The sequence below is a fragment of the Crocuta crocuta genome, unplaced genomic scaffold (assembly GCF_008692635.1).
Source record: "Crocuta crocuta isolate KB4526 unplaced genomic scaffold, BGI_CrCroc_1.0 scaffold102, whole genome shotgun sequence".
NCBI lineage: Eukaryota > Metazoa > Chordata > Mammalia > Carnivora > Hyaenidae > Crocuta > Crocuta crocuta.
Window position 1 is genome coordinate 436289 of NW_027530019.1, and position 21597 is coordinate 457885.

Here is a 21597-nt window from a genome sequence, read left to right on the forward strand (position 1 = left end):
TTACAAGCATTTTACTGGTTACGAGGTAAACTTCAAATAATACAACACACATATCCTCTTTCCTTTCCTTTTTTATCTCTCAAATGAAGTGCAGAATTTAGGAAATTCTAAATATGTATGAAAAAATGATCAAAATGCATGGCATGCATTAAATGAGAGCTAGATAGCAAAGCCTTTGTTGGTTATAGCAATGGGATGCAAGGCATGAGAAAGAAACCTCTAGAACACGGTAACTTCATAACTTAGAAAATCTATTGTGTTATACATTAGTTGAATCTACATGTTGCTTCAAAATATAGTTCTGTTTTTACTATTCCTCTAAATAAATAGGCCCATTAAAAATAAAAAAAATAGTAAGGAAAATTAATTTGTGAGTGTTGCACTGTGACTTGACTGTATTTTTATATTTTTCTAACTATAGTTAAAATTAATAGTTAAAATTAAAAGTTAAATTATAAACTGTAGAATTAAAAATAGGAAAAATAAATTATCCAAGCACTCCAATGTTTCTCTGAGGTGAGAGGCCTAATGCCAATTAGCAACTCAGAGTTCAAGATCCCATGTTTTTAATTTTATTTTCATTTTTATTTAAGTTTTCAAATATTTAAGCTTGAAGTTAAGTTACTGAACACATTTAGGGTCAAAGAAAAAAGAATTAAATCAAGATAAATTATATTTGAAGCGGTTTTTACAATGCAAACTTTAAAAGTCAACTTTTCTTTTATTGGCTTTCAATTCTTAAAATAATGTTAATCATTACAAGCAAAAACTATACTGTAAATAAACACATCAATATATTGACAGAATATTTTTATAATTAAAGTTCAGCATCAACACAAACTTCACTAGCACTTTAGAAACTCTTATTCTTTTTAAATATGTTTTTTGCAACTGTCAAAAAAGAATGACTTGTAACAGATGTATTATCTCAAGTTGATAGGAATTCAGGTAAAAGGCAATCTAGAATATTCTCTAAAATTAAGCCAACCTTCCTTTGACTCTTTAGAAATCCGTTTCTTGCTGTTAGTACCTATAATTCTTATGCAAGCTGATCTACTATTGAAAAGAAGGGATTGGATAAAGCCAGCTTTTGGGGCTAGAACAAATTAAAGGAAGACTTATAAACAGGAGAACCTAATAAGGACACCAAAAGATGCATGACACAATATCAAATTTAAACTCTTGGGAGCCAGCCCAGAACCAAATAATATCCCTGATAGTATTCACTGATCACTAAGTATTGTAATCCTCCAAGAGCATTTTCTAGTACTAAGAGAATGTTAGGCAGAAGTATTATTTATATATCTCAACACACTGTATGCCTCTAGCTTATAAAATTGCACTTGGCATCTGACTACTGATTATATCAAACAATCCTTGATGTCAATTTTGACTCAAATTCAGGTGGTTTCAGCACTGGTTAGTTTCTGCTGTCCCTCTATAGACCCAATGTGATCCTTCTAGACTTTATCTTTTTCCTGTCCCCATCAACAGACAAGCTGACAGCTCTGACACACAGGCCACTCTAACGAACATAAGCTTCTTTAGGATTTGGAAAATTAGAATATCCTTGAGTCTCATCCTTTCTGAGAGTTCCATTAAGCTATAACTGGTCATAAGACAGTGATTCAGAAAGACAATTAGATAGTACTTATTTTAAAGACACTGATAGGCAATGAAACAAAAATAGCCTAATAAACTGAAAATTCACCAAACTTCAACCAAGAAAACATTTGTGGGTTGCCTGCCCCAATCCTAAGGAACCATTCAGTCTGAATGTTTCTTATTATGTTTTCTTGCTATTGACCTAACACCAATTTTATTTCATTTGGATAAGATTTTTGGGCAACAGGAATGAGAGAGAAGCCATTCCATGGGTTTCTTCATGCTCCCCACTCTTTGGTAAACCACTTGGGTAGGTAGGTGTTAGTTCCCTATATATACACCTATCATCTCTAAAGAAATGGCTATGAGAGTAGAGGTTTTCCTGGAAATGGGATTGCTTCTTTTTTACTTTTAAAGTTTATTTATTTATTTTGAGAGAGGGAGGGAAGGGGAGAGAAAGCAAGAGAGCGCACAAGCGTGGGAGAGACAGAGAATCCCAAGCAAGTTCTGCCCCATCAGCTCGGAGTTTCACACAGGGCTCAAACTCACAAACCCATGAGATCATGACCTGAGCTAAAACCAAGAGTCAGATACTTAACCAACTGAGCCACCAAGGCAACTGGGATTGCTTCTTATATATAACGGGTATGTTGTTTACATATTAGTTTAATATACACATTTAGGTTTTTTTCACCTGTTAAGATAATGACTTTAAAGTCATATAAAAATAGATAGGTCAGTTGGATGAAATTAAGCTATTTTCTCATAAATTATTTTGGTCTACCTTTGGTATTTTGTGAATGGAGATTTCTTATCAAATAATTGGCTTTGGCTTGAAAATCTGAACCTGTCAAATCTATAGCAATTTAAATACTGGATGACAGTTTTCATTTCCTCACAGAAGCTTACGTTTCTAAGTGGGTGCAGGCTAACGCCTCTGTCATGTAACCAGGCCAAAAAAGGGAAAAAAAATCAGTTCTAGTTTCGGTTAAGTACTTGATGTTTATATGATAGAAATCATACCATTATAACATTAAAACAGAAACTGCAATTATGAGGCCAAATTGCAGGTCTTTTGCAATAATAATGATTAGAAATATCATACTCATCTACTTATAAAACCATCCCTTTAGGCAGCAAATTATCCAATTTTTGAGTTTTTCATTTCTTTATTTGCACATATTGAGACTTTTTCCTTACTACTACAAACTTCCTAAAGTTTGTAAGGAATAATCACTTGGGCTTTTAGACCTCATTGCCTAAATTACCAACAGCACATTTTACAAATTATTGGCTACTTTAGAAAGGTAAAAGACTACCTGATTTTTTTCCCAAAGATTTAAAACTTAGCCTGGTTCTAACTGTAATATGGTATCAAATATCAACTTGCATTTTTAATATTGTTATTTAGAGTTATTATTAAAAGAAAAAAAAGAAAAGGGAAAAATATCAAGCATTCAAAAGTCAGAGTTAATAAATTATTCTAAATTACAAACTGAGGGGTGCCTGGGTGGCTCAGTTAGTTAAGCGCCTAACTTTGCCCAGGTCATGATCTCACCATTTGTAGGTTCAAGCCCCACATCAGGCTATGTGCTGAAAACTCAGAGCCTAGAACCTGTTTCAGATTCTGTCTCCCTCTCTTTCTGCCCCTCCCCAGCTTGCACTCTGTCTCTCTCAAAAATAAATAAAAACATTTTTAAAAATTAAAAAAAATACAAACTGAATTAGCATATGTATCTAAACAACTTGGCTGGAAAAAATAAACAATAAATGGCTCCCTGTAAAGACAAATATACTCAATGAAGATTTAAGAATATGGAATGAAACTCTGAATTTGCAGGAAAGCTTTAAAAACAGATTCTATCCACAGTCCCTGATAGGTTTTAGAATTCCAAAATCAAGGTTGGACGGGTGTTGTTCTAATGGTCGGAATGAACTATCATCATACATAGGCAGTCTCTTGAGATTTTACACCACTGACATATTTTACACCACTGAGCTTTGATTATAAAAAAGACTTGTCCAGAAGAGATAGCCAGCATGCAAGCTATCTTTTAAGTTCTTCTTCCCTAAGGTCCACTTCTCCTTTTCCTTTAAAAGACAATTCACCTATCACCCACTTTAGCCATTCTTTCCCTCCATGTTTCTGGCCACGCTCTTGGTAGCTCTAACTTCTGCACTGCCTGTGCTGTTTATTACAACATCTGTACAGCACTCTCTTTTAAGTGTTTTCTTATTAATCTATCCTTCCACTGATGTCTGTATTACTTAACTGTCCATCCTGGGTGTCTGTCCCTGCATGCATAAGCATTTACCAAATATTTGAAGAAGGAGGCGAGGGCAGAAGGAAATACTCCCTCAAAGGAAATTTTGATATCCAGAGTGCTCCTTCTTGCAGTGATAATTTGCATTGACTATTAATAGAATACTTCTGCATTTGAAGTCTTTTATATCTTAGCAACCATATATTCTTGAGTTACAAACTTAGTCCTGATTTCAAATTTTTGTCTCACTGTCAGACCATGTCAGATTATGTCCTGGTATCTGTTTAGTTAAAAAATCTGGTTACCATACCCACTCAACATGTTTTGTGTTTTACCAGCACACGTTCTTTCCCTAAGGGATGTGAAGGGAATCCATGTTATTTCAGCCACTTAAAACAGCAATGGTTAATCCAACCATCAAGCTGTTGCTGGAGATACAACTAGCCATTTGGAAAGTGGCATTTAAATACTTTTTGAACAACTCAATACAAACTCTTTAAAAGACTTAAGGCTCTGTAGGAAGAAATGTTGTGTTAATTTTATTCCTGTCCCTCAATGTTCATTACTATCTCATCTCCTTTCTGTCATGTACAAGTTACTGGGCTTTTTTCCCTCCTGTTCAACTCATCAGTGTTAGAGTTCCATTATTTGCTTATTGAAACAAGTGACACTCCCTGGCCTTCATCTACACAGGGCCCAATATTTGGTCTTCAGACTGGTGGGTTTCATGCCCTGAATATTTTTCAGAACAATCCTTTAATAAATGCAAACATCATTACTATATCCATGAAGAAAACAGTGTCATTTCTGAGAAAAGTAGTTCAACTTGAGCTCTTGGTTCCTTCTTTTGGATTCTGTTCCACTAAATATCCCTTTCTATCTTCAGTCCCTTTCATCATTATCTTTATGACCTCATCCTATAAATGTACTCAACATTTTGTTAAAGTAAAAAAGAGTTTAAAAAGCCAACTTATTTGGTACTATCTTCTCATTGATATCTTGCTAATATATTTTCTTCTCTTGACCATCAAATTGTTCATATCATAAATGTAAAACTTACAGCCTCCTTATTTCTTTAAAAATTTTTTTAAATGTTTTATTTATTTCTGAGAGATAGGACAGCATGAACAGGGGAGAGTCAGAGAGAGAGGGAGACACATAATCCGAAACAGGCTACAGGTTCTGAGATAGCTGTCAGCACAGAGCCCAACACGGGGCTTGAACCTGAACCGAAGTCAGATGCTTAACCGACTGAGCCACCCAGGCACCCCAATAGCCTCCTTATTTCTTTAATATTCATACACTATAGTGTTGTTTTCCCCCTGGATGCTCCACTGAAATGTTCACATATACATCACCAGTGGTTTCTTAATTGTGATCTCCATTGACTTTATTCAACCAGCCAGCATTCACCTTTGTTTTCTCAAGCTCTTTATTTCTTGTTTCTTTAGAGACTACCTTCTCCTACCTCTCCTACTTTTCTGCCTATCATTTGTCTCTTTTGATGACTTCTCTATATACTATTTAGATATTATCCTTCAATTCTCCCTTCCTTGTCTCCTTTTCTTCACTCTATCCTTTCTTGAGCAGTCACATCCATGCCTAGGTCTTCAATTTCCAACCCTATGTTAACAATCCCCCAGGTTTATATCTACAGCTTTAACAGGATGCCTGAGCATCATGTCTATATTCCCACATGCCTATTGGCCTTTTCTACTTGGATGACCTAAATGTCAGCATATCAAAAAGTGAAATTATTACCTGCCCATCCTTAACTTACATTAACTTAATGTCTCAGATTTTATTGATAGCATACCATTGTGTAAGGCAGAAATGTGAAAATCATCTTTGACTCTTCTTTGCCTTTCTACTTTCCATATTCACTTGGATACCAGATATGACCAATAATATCTCAAATATTTTCTCCATCTCTCCTGTCCTCTTCAACTTCTGATGCAGAATTATTCTCATCTAGAATATAATGCAATCATTTCCACATTGTGTTCTCATTTTCCCTTTAATTCCATCCTCCTAACGATTCCTAGAGTTGTTTTAATAAAGACCAAACCTGCTGGCCCGACTAGTTGGCTTCAACAAGGGAAATGCTTCAAGTAATTTATCACAGCCTTATCTGAGCTATGATTTTTTTTAATATTACTTTTTTCCAACCCTTCTATTTGACCAGAATTTATCTAATCTAAAATGGCTAGCTCAACTTAAAACATATGATTGAGAAATCACTGAACATTCCCTAGTGAATCCAGCAGGGAATTGCTCTCCTTAGAATGACCTAAATCACCTTGCAGAGTTATGGCATTCAGCATGGGTATTGCGGTGTGTTGTGTGGAATTTAAAAATTTGTGCTCCCGGTCCACCAATGCTATTCTGTCTTTTGTTTCCTTTTTTATCCTCTTAGGAGAGACCCACCCCCAGGAAGTTACAAGACCATTTTAAGAGATAGACAATGACTTTTTCTTTCTGCCATTCAGATTTGCATGAACTGTTATGCTAGAGTATCATCAATTATATAAATTCATGCCTCTAACTTCTTGGCTTCGAAAGTTGAACATCAGTAGCTGTCTCTCATCCTAATTAGAGAGTATGCAGTAAATCCAACTGTCATTGTGCTTCACATCAACTGAATGCCTTTGAGATATAATACATTAGGTTCTTCAGCCTAGACAACTGAAGGGAAAAAAACCTTTCCTTTTTCTCTGTACTTCATAAAAATATTATACCTTCAGACCTCATATGAGTAATAAGACCCATTCTTTTCTCTTAAACATTCCCCCCCACCTTTCACCTACAACACATAGACTTAACCTCTACTCTATGAGTTTATAACAAGTGTTGTCTTATAACCACAGAATTTTAGAACTAGAATGAACTTCAGAAACCATATAGTACAATTCCCCCTATTTTATAAGTGGGAAAACCAAGGTCTGGACGATGTGCCATGCTCCATGACATATTTTGGGACCACACTAGGACTGAGAAACAGCAGTCTAAGAAGCCATATTTTTTAAAGAAATTCTCTTCAGAAAATGCTCATCAAAAAAATAAACAAGTACAATAACTTGATTGAGAAGGAACGTTGGGCTTAATAGCTCCATCTATTGGCTGACTAACCATGTAACTGGACAGAGTAGGATTCAGTCAGGAGAAGAAAGGAAACACAAAACTTATGTTTAGAATTTATTCTATAAAAACTGCCTTTTCCCCCTGTTTCACTCTGTCTTTCCCCTTTGGCTACTCACATTACTGCCTCCATCCACCATTAGGCAATGTGAATATAGTCTGTTCAATCAACTGAAATGAGTACCTGTTGAACAGTAATCGATGGAGACACAATTCCCTCAGTGAGGCATTTGCGTGAGGTGCCTGAGGGCCTCTCAATTAAGTAGAAGAAGAAGGGGATTGGCAGGGTTAGAGAAGTAAGTTTTCCTAGTTTGCATTGATTTATGGTTTGTGAAGGCAAGCATAAACCGTCAAAGAGGATCACAAGACAACAGAATAGGTCTATTATAGAAAATGGCAGTTAAGCTCTATTTTTTTCTCCCTTCTGGCTGTGACTTGAATTCTCTCTCAAGTTCTCTTAAGGTTTAGACACAGGTTAGTTTAAATAGAGACTTGATGGCACAGGAGTGACCCTATGATTTCTTGGGAATACTCTGGGCAATGAGGTTAACAAGCAGTACCTGCTCAAGTCTTTATTTCATCCTGCCACGGGTCACCCACCCAGAAACTTCTCAACCTAAGAGATGGCACCCTTTCTTAATTTCACAAGCTTAGCTGTTAGCTGAACTGTACATGGTAGTAGTGCTAGATTCTTAGTCATACTTATTAAATCACATCAATGCAATTTGCCCTTCTGGCCCTCATTATTCTTTTAATTTTCTATTAGGTCTGATTTGTTAAAAGCAATCATAGAGATGGTTTGGAGGAGAAAGAAACCAGGCAATAGCTGCATGCCTTCAAAATACAAGGCCATTATTTCAAATATTCAGTTCACCTTGTTATCTGCTGCCATAAAACGAAAAATAGCTGCTTGCTTTTACTGAATTCAGCCAAATGACATCTCACCTTTGAACTCTATTTACACATTAAGAGACTAGAAGTTTCAATTTATTCTTTGAATTATTGCAGGATAAGATATAATAACTACAGCTTTCATTTAAAGGATATTTTCAAATGTGTAAAGTGTTGGGGGGTCCACTCCCAAACCTTATTACTTTAATTTTTCTGACTGTATTAATAAACTTCCTGTCTCATCTCCTATTCCCCTACAGATTCAGTAAATATAAGTGGCAACAATAGACCCTTCTACGAAATAGAAAAAAACCTTTCCAAATTGCTTAAGAAAACAGTTTTAGAACTACAAGGAAGGGATGACTAGTTTCACTTGTTTATTTTATTATCTAAGACATCTGATACATACTTTATAATTTACTTTGTAATGGCTGGAAAAGAGATGAAAACAGTAGACCAATTATCACTAACGTATTAACTAGTGAGTACTCTCTCTATTTACATTAAGGAGAAAAGGTGAAATAGATCAGAAACCTGAACATAAAGCTTAGCTTCCATACAACCACACCTCCTGATAAGGTTGTGTATAAAATGTAAACGTAAAGTCTAGAATGTTTAAAAAATTCTAAATATTTATTTATTATTGCAAATTGGTCTCTTATGTTTTTGGATCAATGCATTCCTTAATGCAAACATTTGCCTGTGCCATTGCATGCTGTCTCCAGGTCCATTCCAACATGTCATATCCTCTGTATTCTCCAGATTCAAAACATATAAGTAGGTCAGTGAGATGTGTTGCACAGATAAGACAAAGGAGCCTTCTGAGCCGTTTCCTAATTACCCGGCTGCTGTTCTAAAAGCACAGAGCAGTAACTCTCAAAATGTGGTCCCCTGAGCAGTAGCTTCAGCATCAGGGGAATTTGTTAGGAATGCAAGTCATCAGGCTCCACCCAAGACCTACAGAATCAAAAAGTCTGGGAATGGAATTAGCAACTTGTGATTTAATCAGCTACCCGGGTAGTTGTATTGCTTGCTGACGTTACAGAACTACTAGTGTGAAGCATTATTTCCTTTAAAGCAGTGCTCTTCAACCTGCTGTTGCCAGCAAGTATCATGATGAAAGGACAATGCTAAGTAAAATACGACAGGGGTTAATTCTTGTCCTCTCTGGTGGGGATTTGCTTAGCTGAAGACTAAGTCCTTACAGCTAATCGGTTTTACAATGAATTTCCATCAGCGACATGCATATTCTTTTGGTCAGATGCAGTTTCTAACTCATCAAATTCATCATTAAAAATAAAAAGGATATAGATAAGACATTTCTCAAACAAAAGATTAGTTAAGTTGCTCATTAAAATATACACATGTTTAGGATAGGTGGGGTTGTGTTTCAGAACCCATGGCCCTGTTCAGGAAAGTTTAACACAGTGAAAAGAGTCAAGAGGTTCAGTTCTTTTTGAGACAAAGCAATGAAAATAAATATTACTATTATATCTAATTAATCTGCTTTGTGACCAGCAGAGAAAGGAGTATAGCTAAGCAAACAAATGCCCCTATCCCTATTCCCCGTCTTAATGATGGCTGACTTCTGAAGCTAACATCTGAAGTACTGTCAGTAAGTTAGCAGGTTTATGGATAATTATGGATTCTATCACTCAGGACGATAGCACCAATGCAATACTGTGAAAGAGTAATGCCTCTTCTGCTTACACAGCATGGTCATAATTTTTCTAAATCAATTACTACAAGTTCTCCAGAGTTTCATAACCAATATCTTATGACTTCCTGAAATGAAATGAAATTTTGGATCAATCTGATTTTCTTGTCATGTATTTATATACACATTAGATTGCAGGGGAAGGACATGCAACTGAGTCCTTTTCATAGACTAGGGCAATATATTTTTATGAAAAAATAAATATAGGGTATATATTTATTTGTAGTTTCTATGAGCTGAATTATACTCATAAAATAATTGTTATTAAGCCCCTCTGGAAAACAGTGTGGAGGTTCCTCAGGAAACTAACAATAGAACTCCCCTAGGACCCAGCAATAGCACTGCTAGGAATTTACCCAAGGGATACAGAAATGCTGAGGCATAGGAGCATGTGTACCCCAATGTTCATAGCAGCACTCTCCACAATAGCTAAAACATGGAAAGAGCCTAAGTGTCCATCAACAGATGAATGGATCAAGAAGATGTGGTTTATCTATACCATGGAATACTACATGGCAATGAGAAACAATGAAATCTGGCCATGTGTAGCAACGTGGATGGACCTTGAGGGTGTTATGCTGAGCGAAATAAGTCAGGCAGAGAAGGACAAATATCATATGTTTGCACGTATAGGAGGATTAGGAGGAACTTGACGGAGGAACAAGGGGGAGAAGAAGGGCGGAAATGGTGGGGGAAAGGGAGAGAAGCAAACCATGAGAGACTCTTGAATGCTGACAAAAACTGAGGACTGATGGATGTGGGGGGGGGAGGGGCATGGAGGAGGACACTTGTGGGGATGAGCACTGAGTGTGATGTGGAAACTAATTTGACAATAAACTATTAAAAAAAAATAATTGTTATTAGAGTAATATAAACCAAAGTATGTCTGTTTTGCTTTTGAGGTGTTTTAGCTATTAGAGAATAATAAAATGATCATTCACCAATAATGAGTATTACTACCTGGCATTCTGATAATCATTTTGCTGTTACTGTGTTATAAAGGGACTGATAATGCAGTATGGGGATTGTGGTGCACATAATTTAACTTCTGGCTCAAGTCAATCCATATTGTGGGTTGGCTACTGTATCTATTTTAGTATAGTGTGTCCCAAAACAATATGCACATAAAAGAATCACGTGATATGCTTTATTCAAAAGAAAACAGGCTCCGGGCCTCATTCTTAAGGTTACATTTGTTTCACAGCTTCTGAGACTTATTATATTTTTTATATTCTCTACAGTAATCACAAAGTTATTATGCCAAAATATGCTCCTAAGTTTTATGCAAGGAAGCATGTCAGAAAGTCACAATAGAGGGGGAAAATTTAGCGGTTTGCTTTTCTCTTTTCTTTATAAATAGGGTGCTAGGAAAAAAACAACAACAATGTGCTCACATGGTCTCCAGGGTATCATGCATGCAGGTGGTAACCGTGTCTGCACAAGGACTCCTTTGGAGCCACTGACAACAGCATCACACCAAGACTGTCAGAGTCTTAGGTCATGTTTCCAAGAGGGAATCCATTAAGAGAGTTTTTTTTTTCCATGTAAAAAAAGGTTTTAAGCATTATTTCCATTTCCAGAGGGAAAAGATGCTGATCCTGGAAGGAGAGAGCAGCTGCCCCAACAGCGGTGGGCTAAAGCGGCAGAGAGCTGCAGCATCATGCAGCCGGGCTTGCAGGTGGCGGGCACTTTGCAGACTGTATGAGAGGCAAGCCATGCCGCTGCTAAGAGCCAGCTAATGAATGCATAGTAAACCTTTTTGAGCAAGTGCACAAGCAAGTAACCATTTGCTAATTAGATTTTTTGTAGCAAGAGGTACACACCCTAGCACAAGTGGTAGAGGACAAACTATAAGAAACTCCTAAAAAGAAGAACTAGACTGGGAAGCTTCCCTTAGCAATACCAGTCATGGTTTTATGTGATCAGTTCCACTGTGAGAGGAAAACTGGCAACAATGAACATTGTATTACCTTTAAAGGCCACTGAACACACACCCGTATTAAGTGCTGTATAAACTTCTCATATCAAAGGGTAAATTCTGTCATTCCCAATAAAATCCTCTTTCATCTTTATAGAAGCTCCAAGTTAAAGAGTCCATTTAGATACTGCCCTATGTAGATAACTGGATTGGAAGGGATCTGCCCATAATTTTGAGATTCTGGTGCCCAGAGGAGGCTGAGTGTAGCAATTCTAACATAAGTCTGTAGAATCATGATTCTTTCTTTCCTTTCTCTCTGGAGACTGAATCTTATACCCACACTTGAGTTCAGGTCTTGTTCCCTCTTGACATTTCATCAATTCCAATGCCAATGCTAATTGGGCCTGCCCAAAACTTTTGTGTGTGTGTGTGTGTGGGGGGGGTGTAACATTAGATGAAAATGGAAAATAAGATAATAAAAAATTGTGCATAGAAGGGAGACCGAACATCAAAGGATGATAATGAGATGGAAGGATGAATAATACTTAAATGCAGGAAAAGAAAGGAACTAGGGTCCATGCTGTACTCCTAACAAATTACATTGTGAGAAACTAGATATTCATTTCATTCTTTTAATTGATTTTTTCCCTTTAAATTATGTATGAGGAGTTTAGCAGTTGGCCTTGTAAATGTCATAAAGATAGACATTTCTATCTTCATTATGTTCTCCAGTAAGAAGACCTGTGTGATTTAGCTATAGAGTTGTAGCTAAATTTGTAACGTGAAAATGGCACATTTCAAACTGGCAATTTTATATGGAGTAAAGAATCCATTCTTGTTTGGTGGACAAGGTGCCCCACAATATTTTTGCTTCGCGGGTAGCTTGGCCTATATAGCTTCCTTAAGTACAGGTCTCATCTGTCTTGTTAATATTCAGCTCAGCAGTATATGATTCACATTAGAATTCAACCATGGAATAGTAAGGAAATAGAAGTAGCATAAGAAGAAATTCCTGGAAATACGGCATTTTAAATATAACTTTATCCTTACATGATATATGGTCTTTAAAATTCAGTAAAAGGAGACAGAATTTCCCACAAGACATCAGTCATTTCTTCACAATGTTTCAAACAGTGAACTTAAAGTCGGAGTATAAAAAAAATCACTAAAATTAAAAAGGGAATCTCCAGCTATGATCCCCAATTGCTTGTGTTCACCTAATTCAGCAGAATAATTCAAAAGCGAGATTGATGCCCTCACACTGTAAAAGGCACTAATACACCAAAGGGAATGGAGTCCTATCTTATACAAAATAAACTGATACTGCAGTTTAAAAGTGAGAGTTTATTTTTGAAGTATTGAATCTCCTCACACATATCTTACTGCTTCTGATTTGTAGGCTGCTAAGCAGCAAGTTCAGTTTTCAAAAGAAGAGTTTCTACGATACCAAAAACAGACATTGCAGGGAGGCAAATGTACAAATGTCTCCATGGGGTTAAAAGCAGCATCACATGTGAAGAATCCCAATCTTAAAAGAAGCATTTTCAGCCTTGCATATTTAGAAATAAAAGGGTTCTTTGTTTTGAAATTCAATCTTACTTCAAATATATCTCTTACCCTTACCACAATAAGGAACACTGTAACTAAAATCCACACCAGAAATATCTGTACATTTTAGCAGCCCTTGGGGTTGTTTTAGGGAGGAGGACTTGTCTGAGAATGCCAGCTGCATGAACCTTTCACTCTCAGGACCAACTCTGGTCCCCAAGTCCCTGGATGCTCATGTTGGTTTGTGAAAGAAGGACCGTGGCAAAAGCAGAAGGCAGGTGCACAAATAATATTTCACTGTCTGCTTGATCCAAACGAGCACATGAGAATAAATAAGAAGTGCAATGGTCTTCAGGTTTGGGGGAGAACAGCCAGGAAAAGGATAAGATGCTTACTATCACAAACCTCATAAAAGAATCTTTCTCCTTCCTTCTTCTACTCAGGGAAATGCAAGTCAAGGATGTTGGACAAAGACACGACACATTACAGACACAGCACACAACACATTTTGACAGAGATTTTTAGATGTGAACAATAAACTGATGCATCAAAAACCACTAGCGCCACAAAGCACATTTCAGAGCAAACATCGATACCAAGTTGACATTGTGCAACATGGTGGAAAAAAATCCGCTGTTTTTAGAATTTTACAGATCATATATAGATTTGTGTATCTAGGACTCTATGTATATACACACTACAATGTGTATATAATGCATTCACTTGGATATTCTGTTGTGTATAACAGCCACCTTATCGTTAATGATATTTTAGATTATTGTCATGTCCTGTTTTTTGTTAACCCATGTAAAAAACTTGATTATGACACTTTCCATAGCAAGTAGCTGTGCTGCTAATGATCTCTGAGTATATATTTGGTAAACGCAGGCATAAAAATATACCCACCTCTTTTCCTCCCATGGATTCAAACATTTTTTCCAGCTGGACCCGCAACTGTTGAATATTGTTCATCAATATACAGGGCTTGAAGGAAAGCAAACCACAAGAAAAGGTGGTGTGAGAATCCTTTATACATGAAATTATTGAATAAGTTTACCTTAAATATGATAAATATACAATGATCACTGAAGTCTTATTATATTTGGTAAATAGAATAATTCTGCTATTTTTATTATCCTTTTTAAGAGTTAAGAACAGGAGGGAGAAATATTACCACTTTGGGGAATGCAATTTAATAATATGCTCAAACAATAAACCACTGGGGACATACTGCTAATATTTATTTTCCTCTTAAAATGGAGCCAAATTCTGTTTTTAAAGGAAAGGTATCAGTTTGGGGCACCTGGGTGGCTCAGTCGGTTAAGTACCCAACTTTGGCTCAGGTCATGATCTCACAGTTCATGGGTTCGAGCCCCGCATCGGGCTCTGTGCTGACAGCTAGCTCAGAGCCTGGAGCCTACTTCAGATTTTGTGTCTCCCTCTCTCTCTGACCCTCCCCTACTCACGCTGTGTCTCTCTCCCTCTCTCTTAGGAATAAATAAAAACATTAAAAAGATTAATAAAAGGTATAGTTTAACTTCTCCATTATTTTACCATTTAATAAACAAAATCACAACCTGAATTTTAAAAACCCAAGGAGTAAAAAGAAAAAAAAAAGACACCTTTAATAGATTCTCTTTGGCTATAGATAACGTCCACACATTGGTATTCAAGGCCCTTAGTTATCTGGCTCCAAACAACACGTTCCTTCCCCTCTCTGTTTACTGCAGGTAACTTTCCCCTCTAAGCAGCTTCTTCCCCCCCAAAAAACACCTGTGTTTTCCAGACTCTGACTTGGCTTAGCATGTGGCCTCTTCACTTGGCTCTTTGCCTATTTGAATCATATCCATCATTCCAGATTTAAGCTTTCTCTTTCCCAGTCTATACCCTTTTGTCACTCACTTTGCATTTATTTAACTTTACATTTATATTGCTTTTCACTGTCTCACCCACTGACCTTAAATGCACTTAACATGCAGCTGTGTCTTCTGCTTTTTTTTACTCTCAAAGTACTCCACAAAGCTTTACACATAATACATGTTTAAAAATGTTTTTGACTCCATGTTTCCAGGGAGGTAGAAATATAACAATAACATAAAGATGGAACCCTTGTGACAGGACTAGATGTGACCTTACAATAATAGGAATTAATTTATAACTGGAGAATAGAATTCAGAATAGTTATAGAATAATTAACACTCGTTGCATATCGATTCTGAAAAGCCAGTTGATTGGGGTGAGGAAAACAGTGAAAGAAAGTAAAGTGGATGGATCTTCCAAGTTGCTGGGAAATGAGCCAATAATGAATTAGAGGCATAGAAAGGACTTACAGGACATCAGAGAGGTGTTAGCACTCATCAGTGGAAAGCTTTTATTAATGCTTTAACCGCATTACTGACCTTTGAAAAACTTCCTACTTGATTCTTAAAGTGACCACATCTTAACTTCGATTTATGAAAACAATTTTAAACTTTGATTCTGTTCCCTTGATTCTGGTCACATAAATATTTTATGTCTCTAACACAGATAGCTGAGATTTATGTGCCATAGATTCTGTTCGGTCAGCTGAACCACAATGTTCCAGCAATGATTCTGATCCCCAGCTGTGACCGAAAGCCACTTGATCTAAGCTTATCCTTTCTGCTACGTATGTGGTCAAAACTTTAAGGAGATTCAGCATCTTGACCCTAAGGTAACAAATTGAATCCCCACAAGAAGATAGAGTGCTTGGGATTTTCTTTTCCCCTTTTTTCCCCCCAGAGGGAAAAGATTTGGCTTGAATTTGGCAATCTTACCAGGGAGAAAACGAAGGCCAAAAAAAAGGATCATGACTCTTAATGAGAAGCAGGTAAAAGGCTATATCATTCTGCTCCCCATGAGCCTAAGGTACCTAGATGGGTTCTTCTATGATTATTTGATACTAGCATTCAAGTTTATCTTTATTCGCACATATAACAGTACTTTAGTAATAGTTGTATAAGCAAAAACCAACCTCTAAGCCTTTTTATATGACCATTTCCAATGGAAAAGAACAACTGAGACACAAAATGGACTATGGGCTCACTTAGCATGGATTGCTATGGATCCCAGGTAAGGCTACATTAAAAAAAAATGCAGTTCTTCAGGTAGAGATAAAAATAAATGAGACTCTCCTCTTTTATTAAGCTTTCTCTGACTTTGAAATGTTCATATATTAGTTTTATTGAATCAATTTACCAAATCACTACATGAGAGCTGAATCTGCCTTAAAGCTAATCTGGAAACAGCTTTTATTTTAAGCACCTCCATAGTCACTGGAAACAAAACAGCTAACATGTACAGGAAAGGGAACATTAAGCCAATTCAGAAGTATCCTTTGTTGATGAGTTTAGATAGACAAAAGAACCAATGTTCAAGTTGTAATCTTTTTATTTGCGTATAATTTGGCATTACCCCTAAAAATATCATAATGCATTTCATCAGATCTAAATCTGGAACAAAGTTAGGAACATTAACTACAGTAAATATGAAAGTTAGTTATGTTGGGACTGTGGCCATTTCTACATCACTTAAAGAGTGTTTCTCAGTTGAAAAAATATTTTCAACAATATTCAAAATCAAGTAATTCTGATTTATATATGTTGCTTTGCTGTATTTTTGAGTATGGAGACAACAGACTGAAAAACTTGTGATCCATTTTCAATTCAAAACAAAGTTTTCTAACTTAAAAAAAGTTAGAAAAAATTATTCTGTCACAGAAATTTTAACTATCATCTTTAACTCTGACCCCTGGGAAAGCATATGTTATGATTATCTCTTAAAGGATGTCCCTCTTTTTACTTATTTTTTACAGAGAGAGAGACAGAGACAGAGAGAGATAGGCAGAGAGACAGAGAGAATCTTAAGCAGGCTCCACGCTCAGCATAGAGCCTGACACGAGTCTTGATCCCAAGACCCTGGGATCATGACCTGAGCAGAAATCAAGAGTCAGACACTTAAGTGACTAAGCCACTGAGGAGCCCCTGGATGTCCTTCTTTAAAAATTTCTACATCAATTTGCAGAAACAGTCGGTATATGAGCATGAGTATACTGAGAAATAAAAAATGTTTGATGTTCTTGATAATGAAAGAAACCTGTAATAGTTCTATGTACAGGCATAAATGTACAAAGGAACTTCTTCACTTTATCTCAGCTGAAAGCATAACTAAGCAGGTAATTGCTGTTCTTTCATGGAAAAGCTAAAGTGATGCTTGGTATTTGAATGAGAGTCTAAGACTCATTAAGATACCAGGAACCAGGAAAGAAAAGCATTGAGAAAAGTTCCTATGCTGTAATATTTGCAAGGGTATTCTCTTTCTTTATAAATACTTGATTTTGAAAAGTTTAAAGTATACAGACAAAATACAAAGAATAATATAATAAACATTGATTTGTGATTTTTCCAATGTTTTTAAAAATAAAATATACTACAGGATGTTAACTCATAATACAGTGAAGGTCTGCAGGAGTCTCTTAATGCTAATTTTCTTTTCTGAATGCCAAGAATTATCCTTGGTAATTTAAAACTACCTTTCAAAATGTTCAACTTGGCTATCCTAATATAATCAGAAGTTTTCCTGAAATTATCTGGCACTGCTTTTGATTTTCAACATAATATTTTCAAATGCATTATAAACTTAAGTATAAATATGCTTTTGTTAAATAAATACTTTGCCTATTAGAGTACTTACAACCAATGGAAGTTAGAAATCACTGCTGGATATCTGGGAATTTTCATAAAATTTCTAGGCAGCATATTAATTTAGGGGAAAGAGGTATCTTCTGGGACCCTCAAGAACCATTAAGACTGACATATTAATGAGCCGTCAGCCAGAGATCAATGAGATTTCAGCAGGAATTCTTTTTTAAGCTCGCCTGATAGTGGGAACTAATTTTTTTAAGGGGGGGAGAAACTGGGTTTCTTCTTTAAAAATCTAATACTAACATTTGTAATATATTTTTTCAGTGTTTAAAAATATTCCTATAATGTTACCATTATATTGCTCCTAATATTACATATGGTGAATAGGAAAGATTTCACCTTCCACCACAGAATAAACACTGAGTATCCTCCAAATCACTTTAGTTTATCTTACTTCCCTTTGTGCCTTTTATTAAGTTGCATTGCTGGTTTGAATCTATAAAGATTTTCTCAATCATCCAAAACATAAAAAGGCTAAGTTAATAACTTGGAATAGAAATCAGAATCATTTCTTTCTTTAACTATCTTTTTCAACGTATTTGAAAACTGAAAGATAAATCATACTCACTTTGGTACTGGAGCCCAGACTACACTGTGTCAATACAAACAGGTTTTAAATTCCTAGTTCTCAGTTGCAGTGTTTTATAATGTGGTTTTTAATTGTTTATGTGAGTCCTGTTCCTCATGATCAGGGAAAACCACAAGTCGGCTAAGCTTGAGATGCTCTTAACCTGTCTCTAATTTTGTACTGTAACCAGTTCAAGACTCCTAGGGAAGTTTTCAAAATATTTCTCGAAATTTGCATTCCCTATTATCTTTGAAAACAGAAGGAAAACAGAAATTTCTCCTGCTTACCTATTAGTTTAAAAAAGTACATCTCAACTGGAGAACGTGAAGGCAGAGATGGTTTTACTTACCACATTTTCCTTATCGCAGTATGAACTGAAATCACTTGATACAATTGCTGCATACTGAAGCAGTACTTTATTGATCGTCTAGGGGGAAAAAGTATAAAATGTATCCAGTTAAGTGTATCCAGTTATGCACCCACTATCCAGCTTAATGCTAATCAGGCCAACTTTTCCTTTCTTTTTCAGTTACAAGGGGGCCATAAGCAGCGATTAAATCTAAATTCTTGCCAAAAGAAGGATCTCAAACTATTATACTTAGATGATAATTTGTGATATTTATGAGTACATGTGAAAGACATTGCACATGAATTCATTCCATTTTAATACAATCCACTCTAGCATAAAAATTCTCTTTAATATTTTATTTCTAAGTAATCTCTGCACCCAATGTGGAGCTCAAATTCATGACCTGAGAGCAAGAGTCACATGCTCCACTGACTGAGCCAGCCAGGTGCCCCATAAATTCTTTATTTCTAACCTGACTAACTGCTCAGAAGATACACGATTTTCTCACAACCTCCTCTATGACCGGATGGGTATTATCTGATGACTCTAATGCTCTTCCCCTCATGCCTGTAACAACCTGCCGTGTGCTTTGATTCCTTCCTCATGGTTCCTAGTTCCTACACCCCTCTCATTCTCACCACACATGCATACACAATGCCCACAGTCTCTGCGCTGGTCATTTTCTCAACTTTCTACAATGTTCCTAAACACCTTATAGTTACAAGTGGGGTCAGAGCATTCCTGTACAAGTCACTTAGTAAAGGATATTTTCAGTAATTTTCTATAAGGAGCTTACTCATAGCAAAGACCACTTGTGAAAACCTAAAACTTCGGCTTTTGTTGTATCACACTATTTCAGTACATTTACCTTTAATTTAATAAATTATTTTTTGATGCATTAATTGCTAAAAAATATTGCCCAATTTTTGCCTTCTTTCTGTCCTCTTCATCCTACTTCTGCATTTTTCTTCTTCATTTTGTAACTGTTTCTGAGCTGAAGGATGCCCTCTGCTTCTACTTAATTATGCAAAAATAAGGAAAAACACGGTTGAATTTTATTTCGGCTACTTAATGATATATTGATCAATTTGTATCCTACTATTTCTACTTACATAGCTTGAATTATCTTATGTCAAATGTGGACATGATTTTCTTAGGAGAGAAAGAAATAATAACTGTAGATATATACTAACTCTTTTTATAGAAAAGCAAGGGCAAAAAGCTTTTATTTTCTTTTTTGTGTAACATATTTACCTGCATTTTCTTTGCATGGCTCAAAATAACTCAGGAAAAACTCTAAGCATCTCTCCTTCAACTTAACTCCCTCATCTATAAACCTGAATTCACCATGTGTAACTTTGAACATGTTTTACAGATGTTTAAGACCACGGTGAAAACCTGAAATTAGGGTAACATGCAGAAAGAAAATTGATATTTTGTGGAAGTACAAAGCATGTTGATAATAAGCGTCAATTTAAATAGAAAGTTGGCCTTGGAAAATATAAAATCTTATGCAGCAGAAGACCAATAAATCTAGGAAACCAGATGGCTGATCAGACTGAAGGATCTTCTAAACACAGCTGTTCAAATTTTACTTTAGATATAATGCTGAAAATTACTTTGGGACTTACCTAAAAAGTACTAATTCTCTTGTACTGCTTTCAATTTGCAGGTTCTAATGACAGTATAAACCCTAGGGATCATTTCATTGTGTTGTAAAAACAAAACCAAAATCTGACTTGAGAAGCTTGTTGCAACTCAGAGATTATAACTTGCTCCAGATAAAGTTTGGAGAGGAGAATCCAGATATTCAGTTCAGATTATTCTCAAGGTATCCTCCATGGTCTGCCATTTGACTCTTCTCTCTAGGAAAACCCTAGTCTGTTGAATTCTCACTTGTAGGCAACTGATCCTAGGATCTCATATTCATTAACCTTCAGATGCCAATGGTGAGCAAGTAAGAAGGAGCTGTGGGTAAGGCCTGATGCCCACAGGAGTTGTGGATACACTGGCTATAATAACATCCATTTGTTTACTAACATACAAAGCATATGTGAATGACAGGCTTCATGTACATTTTAGAGGAAACTTAAATTTCACTGATTCACTCAACAAAGTCAAACCTTACAAGGTCTTAGTTCTTTAATATTTGTAACCAGTTCCTTGACATACTTTCCTAAGACACATCTCCAGCCATATCATAAGCTTTGCCTAGGAGCTTGGTGAAGTGCCAGTTCTCTGGTACTACCCCAGGTCTACTGAGTCAACAATTCTGGTATTTGTTAATGAGCCTCCAAGGTGATTCTGCTGCAAGCTAAAGTTTGAAAGCCACAGTCCTAACTGATGTAGAGCAGGGTGGAAGTGAACTTTCCAGAGAGAACCTGTTGATGGAAGGTGTACCTAGCAAAGCCTGGAAGATAGAACTTCCTTCTGAGTGTGTGAATTTAGCTCAGAATTTTATCTTTGTGGGACTCTTAGGCTTCAGGAATGGGGACAGTAGAGAGAGAAAGAGGCAAGAGTCTAACAGAAGCTGTTTGCCTTCTGTTCTATAATAAAATATAGTTTATGTGAAGAGATAGTCATGAGGTGTAGATGATTCTTTTATGGATGCAGTAAAGGAACTGCCATTCAAAGCACTCCAGATGAAATAAAATGAAATTCTAATAGGATTGTGGTAATGAAGTCAGGGATTTTCTGCATTTAAAGGGTCAAACAGGATGACTCAAATATCTTCCATCTGCAATCTGCTCTCATTGGACATGCAGCTACTGATATTACTAAGTGAGATGGCTATCATTTATCCAAAGTCATGATCTCCTGAGCTAATGACATGCTCTTAGAAGTGGGCTAAATATCCTATCAATTCCACCAGTAGGTC

The 21597-nt window shown here is 36.2% G+C and overlaps 1 protein-coding gene across 2 annotated transcripts in view; it reads right to left on the bottom strand.

Annotated features, from left to right (window-relative positions):
* The window catches only part of UNC13C (unc-13 homolog C), a 558456-nt gene that overhangs the window by 92512 nt on the left and 444347 nt on the right, over window positions 1-21597 (bottom strand). For both annotated transcript variants that reach the window (XM_077764313.1, XM_077764311.1), the window contains 2 exons: window positions 18720-18797; window positions 13988-14065 (listed from right to left, as the gene is read on the bottom strand). In XM_077764313.1, the coding sequence (XP_077620439.1) occupies window positions 13988-14065; window positions 18720-18797 (156 nt within the window). The remainder of the gene's footprint in view (window positions 1-13987; window positions 14066-18719; window positions 18798-21597) is intronic.